This window comes from Pteropus alecto, unplaced genomic scaffold, assembly GCF_000325575.1.
Source record: "Pteropus alecto unplaced genomic scaffold, ASM32557v1 scaffold177, whole genome shotgun sequence".
In the NCBI taxonomy this organism is placed as follows: domain Eukaryota; kingdom Metazoa; phylum Chordata; class Mammalia; order Chiroptera; family Pteropodidae; genus Pteropus; species Pteropus alecto.
Genome location: NW_006442207.1, coordinates 12,915,002 through 12,920,432, shown reverse-complemented (window position 1 = coordinate 12,920,432; position 5,431 = coordinate 12,915,002). Strand labels below are relative to the sequence as shown.

General features: G+C 52.3%; 1 protein-coding gene across 3 annotated transcripts in view; it reads right to left on the bottom strand.

Annotated features, from left to right (window-relative positions):
* The window catches only part of LDB1 (LIM domain binding 1), a 12,787-nt gene that overhangs the window by 1,317 nt on the left and 6,039 nt on the right, over positions 1–5,431 (bottom strand). Inside the window, exons 1-10 of one of the 3 annotated variants that reach the window (XM_006920925.2) lie at positions 5,213–5,431; positions 2,601–2,703; positions 2,429–2,473; positions 2,241–2,316; positions 2,038–2,140; positions 1,710–1,882; positions 1,109–1,231; positions 794–877; positions 582–705; positions 231–379 (exon numbers count right to left, since the gene is read on the bottom strand). In XM_006920925.2, coding sequence (XP_006920987.1) covers positions 231–379; positions 582–705; positions 794–877; positions 1,109–1,231; positions 1,710–1,882; positions 2,038–2,140; positions 2,241–2,316; positions 2,429–2,473; positions 2,601–2,620 — 897 coding nt within the window. In that variant the 5' untranslated portion in view covers positions 2,621–2,703; positions 5,213–5,431. The remainder of the gene's footprint in view (positions 1–230; positions 380–581; positions 706–793; positions 878–1,108; positions 1,232–1,709; positions 1,883–2,037; positions 2,141–2,240; positions 2,317–2,428; positions 2,474–2,600; positions 2,704–5,212) is intronic. The other 2 variants (XM_006920923.3, XM_006920924.3) reach the window with 2 other exon arrangements.

Genomic DNA, 5,431 nt, shown 5'->3' with positions numbered 1-5,431 from the left:
TTTCCCTTTAAACCTATGTTGCTATGTCTGAGTCTATGTGATCACAACCATGCATGTGACTAATAAAGACTCTCTCATCAGTGACAGGAGTCAGCCCATGCTGACAGAGTATACTGTGAAAAACTGTCTCAGCTTCTATGTCTGCTAGTGAGCTCATGCTGGGACAGGGTCAAGGGTCAGGAGTCAGCAGTGGGGCAGCCCAGAAGAGAGAAGAAAGCCGAGATGCTTACAGGTACCTGGCTGGAGAGGGCGAAGGTGCTGGCTGGGCTTTTCTTCTTGCTGTTGCTGTTGTTAGTGTTGCCGCCTCCCGAGCTCATGGTGCTGCCCCCTGACATCTTCCGTTTCCGCCGTTTGCTGGGCTGCTGTCGGGCGGGCTCCGCTGTGCCAGAGAAAGGAGACCCCGGTGGGACAGTGCCCTGGGCCTGATTCCCCATTCTGGCTCCTAAGGAGCCTGAGCCTACTCTGATCCCATTCTTGCAGACCCAAGAGTCAAGAAAGGACCTCAAGAGGAGATCAGAAATACAGCCCCTGGAGGTGGCATCAGATCCTCGTAAGAGCAGATACAGGCACAAGGCACTCACCAGGGGGCGCTACCATGCGCTGCCACTTCTGGAAAAGGCAGGTCTTGAGGCAGTCACGAGGGCTGAGGCTATAGGTCTTGTGGCGGGACATGAGCTCCTGCATGGGCTCCAGTATCACACAAAGCTGCAGGGAGACCAGGAGTAAGCTTGACAGGGGAGACATGGAGCCGAGACCAAATGGAATGGCGTAGAGACTGGGTGATCAGACTCACTCGGAGGTAGTTGAGAGTGGAATTGGACAGCCCACACCGGGTGATGTTTTTGGAGAGCTGGTCTAACATCTGGGGGTCCTGGGCCTAGAAAGATGGGGAAAAAGATAAGAATCTTAGTACCTGTGTTGTACCTGCTCACCTGCCCTATCATCTGAGCCATATGATACTCCTGAGAGGGTTATTATTAAATCCATTTTTCAGGTGGAGAAATTCTAATCTTCTTTCTAAGGTCACTGTCAGGAAATGGCAGACTTTGTTCTGCCCTTCCCACTGCCTGCCCTCCCCCCCTGTATCTTGGGTCCAGCCCACACTCACATGCATGGCAAGGATGCTGCGGGGGATGAGCTCACGGTGCTGCCGGATGCTGAAGTGCCAAGTCTTTATCCGCATCATGTCATCAAACATGAACTCCAGATATAACCGGCCCTCCACACACACCTGGAGACAAACCTGTCACAGCTTTGCCCCTTCCCCCATACCTGAAATTATACCTATTTTCCCATTTGCTCCCAACTCTCCTACTGCACACAGTTCTGCCACCTGCACCTAAATCTGGATGTATAGCTGACACAGAACATTCCCTTATATACCCGTCACAGCCCTGGCCCTTACACATGCACAGTAGAAATGCTTAACTGATCCTGTCCTCTTCCCCATGTAGCTGGTGATACATTCATCTGCTATAAGCTTGATGAGGGCAGGCACTTATTAAGTGGTATATGTACCCGTGGCCCAGAATACTGTCATGCATAAGCTCAGTGAATGTCTGCTGAATGCTGCAACATGCCTTCCCCGCCATCTTATCTGGCCACTTCCCATTATGTCTCCCTGGGAGACAGCTGAGTATATTTTTGAGAAAGAAGAAGGGAATCAAACTCAGATGCTTCAGTGTTCCACATCCAGCTGGGTTGCTGACCTGGGTGAACATGGGTTTGCCGTGCTGGGTCACCATGCTGCCTTGGTCACAATCAAGGGACACAAAGTTGCTGTGGAATGCCTCCTTGGGGTGCTTAAGCACATAGTATAGCTCCGTAGCACCCCCTTCAAAGATGCTGCGGAAGTAGCGTGGAATCAAGGTCCGGCCGATGGCTGTAGAGATGGGACAAACCCTTCAGAACATAAGGACCTCAAAAGAGGTCAGGCAGATGCCACCCCTGCCAAAATGAATACCCTGAGACAAATACCTACTCCTAGACCTTAGAAGGACACAGGAGATATACACCCTCACAACAGAGGCCACTCACTGTATCTCTTTGGTCCATCCTCCAGGCAGAAAGTGATGGTTAACATGGCGTCATCCTCAAAGAACTCAGTTGTGAAAGCGTCCCACCAGAGATTGTCACACTCCTAAGGAGCACATGGAGGGGTGTTTGTGTGAATGACAGAAGACATCCCACAGGGGTACCCAGATGGTCCTCTGCCCAAAGCCCCCTCCCCTTAGCCATACCTCTGTCCAGTTTTGAAGCCGTTTGTTAAGCTCAAATATTCTGTAGTCAGTTTGGTTGCCATATGGTGTGTGCCTCCTGGGATAAGTGAAGAAGGGAGGTCAGAAGGAGCAGAGCCTCCCCACCGCCACCACCTCTGCCTTCACTCATGTAATGGAAAGCACGTCCCTCACCACTGAACTCCACTTACCCAATCCCAGGCTCCAGGTATGTAGGCGGGTACATGGGAGTTGGGCTGTATAAGGGAAGAGGCTATGAGAATAGGTATGGAAGATAGGAATTATTGAAGGGGGGTGTCACGCCCTCCCTTTTTAGGCAGGATCCCTTCTGGAGAAGGCATCAGCAGTTAATAAGAGACTCACCCCACATCCCGATCTAGCATGGTGCCGGGATGGAAAGGGGGGAAGGCGTTGCCGTTCGGGGGCTCTTTCGGTGAGTACAGCTTGAATGACTTTGAGGAACAACCTACAAGGGAAAGGAAGAAGAGATGCCCTGAGTCCCTCCTGGCAGCTCTCCTGGAAGTTTGCTAGATTGTGCTAGATAAGGACTAGTCTTCTGGAGCCCCCGGAGTGGACCAGGGGAGGGGAACTACCCTAGGGAGCATCTATCTCTGCTTCTAAATCTGGCTCCAATCTTCTTTTACTAAGGAACTAGAAGTACCCAGCTCCAATATCCAAGAACCTATTTCTTCATGTGGCTGAACCCTGGATGATAGAATGGAAGCTGAGAAGAAATGTCAATATCATAGAATAAACATCCAAACATTAGAATCTAATTTTGATAAACCCCCTTTTATCTACATCGTTTTGTTCAATGATCACAACCACTATGTGAGGTAGCAGGGTCAAATGTAACATTCCCATTTTACAGATAAGGCAACTGAAAGCTCAAGGGGACTTGGCAAGATCACAAAGCGAGAACTTGAGCCCCAATCTTCTGATTTCCAAAGCCTGTAGTTATTTCTACCCTTCTATTGCCCTCTGGAGACCAAGTCGGGACAGAAAAAAGGGAGATTTTGCCAACTCCGTGCCCCTCCTCCAACCCCAGGGTCTCAGGAGGGCAGGGGATAGAAAGATAAAAGGGGGTGGGTGTCTGCTGGGTGCCGCCCACCAGATAACCAGTTGGGCCTTCTGCCTCCCCCACCAACGGCACTCCCTTATCAGCCCAGCCCCCTCCCCCACACCCACCACTGCTCGAGTATTGTCTCCAAACCAGAAACCCAAAGTCTCAGCCCATTTTGTCTTCTGAGACTTGCAGTGGGGGAGGGAGGTAGAGGGACCTCTACTAGATCCCATTCTACTTACAAATGGGAAAGAAGAAGGCTGGGAAGGAGCAAGCCTAGGTTCTGGGGGGCTCAGTCTAGGAGGTAAGTGGTAACTAGACGAGGGTCTCTGTTTGTGTGTATCTGTACATGTGCACATGTGTCCCCCCTCTCCACCTCACCCAGAAGCACACAATTCTGGTAAACTATTTCCTGACTGGAAAAAGTATTATATTCATAGTTGGGTATGAGCCAGGTACCCCTACAATGCTCTTTTCCTCTTGAGGGGAAACCAAGGCACCACTCCAAAAGTCCTGACCCCAGTCATAGTTGCTTCCTCACACTCCCCAAACTTGATAGCATTTGGAAGAGAAGCTGTATTGGCTGTTTCTGAGCCCCCTCCCCAATTTAGATACAAAATATTTTGTTCCTTGGGGAAAAGAGACAAAGAAGATCCTGTGCCAATGTGTGTCATTTAATTCTCTCCCCAGGGCCCCCTCCTCAAAATATGGGCAAAAGGAGGGTCCCAGGAGGGACTTCACTACACAGTGCCTTGAAGGTGCCAAGAGTCAGAGCCTGTGTGTGCCTGCACATGCGTGCGCCTCATCCTGCCTAGCAAGCTTCTATCCTCAGCTCGCCCCAACATGCCTACCAAGGGCTGGAACCTAGCAGCCCTAGGCAGGATCAGGGTGCCGGCAACAGAGCCTTGCTCCATGCATGAGCTCTCATGGGCCACGTTCACATGCTCCCAGCACAGCACACACAGTCTTCAGATGTCAGTCTGGACTGAGGAACCTCAAGAAAGAGACTCCCATCTGCCCTCACGACTCCCCACTCCACAGATAGACCAAGGCCACGTAGGAGGCCAAGCTTACACAGCCCACCACAGGCCAGGCCCGGGCAATGAACGCAAGAGTCCAGATGATTGGACCTGGCCCTCATCCCCTAACTAGGTCATCCTTTCCCCAAAAGTATCACTGCCCTTGCCCCTCAGTTTCAGGGCCACTTGAAAAAATGTGTCAGCTCAAGACCCTAAAAAGGGAGGCAGTATACCTGGGTTCCTCTAATTCTAAAAAAGTTTCAGAGATTCAATTTCTCTTACTAGTGAAGTGACAGGGGCTGGGTAACAGTTCGGAGGAGCTAAAGTCCAAAGCTCTGGGGCCTCTATTTACATCTCCAGTGAATGGACACTAACAAACTCAGCATCTCTCCAGAGCCATAGCAACTCCCAGTAGTCCCAGCACAAGGGCCTGGGAGTGAGAAGAGAAGGGGAGGGAAAATCACCCAGACCATCTGTCTCTGTTGCCGCCTGTCCCCAGCAGCAGGGGTAGAAGGAGCAGGGTGGGGGTGGGAGTGAAGGGTATGTGTCATCCAGCCTTGAGGTCAAACATAGCCCCCACTTCCACTTCTAGCAGTCTAAAAGCCCTTAGGAACCAGGAGGAGAGAGGAAGACTCTCGAACTGGAAAGTTTTCTCAGGATAGAATCTGCATCCTAGGGCTGAGGGGGGAACCTCCGGCTGGGCATTTCCATGGTAACCAGCCTGACCAGAGGGCAGGCCCCCTCCCTTTGGGGTTTGACCAGAGGTCAGCAGGCCTGGGAGTCCTGGCCTCCCTGAGATGGGGCACCTCTCCCCCAAGCCAGTATATCAGGCCTGGGCCAGACCCAGGACCTTCCACCCATCCCTTACAGGCTTGCAGGGTACGCAGACTTACCTGGGAGAACTGAGGGGGCCAGGAAAGGTGCGGGGAGCGGCTGCAAGCCCAGCGGGGCCCTGGCAAGGGTGAGGACTGATGGGGGGCCAACTTCAGCTGCTCATGTCCCGAGTGGGACAGGCAGGCCTGGCTGGGAGCTCCACTCAGCGGGCCGCACAAAGACTCGCACGCACAGCCTCGGCCAGCCCCGCGGCGGCCACAGCCCCGGGGAAAGTTACA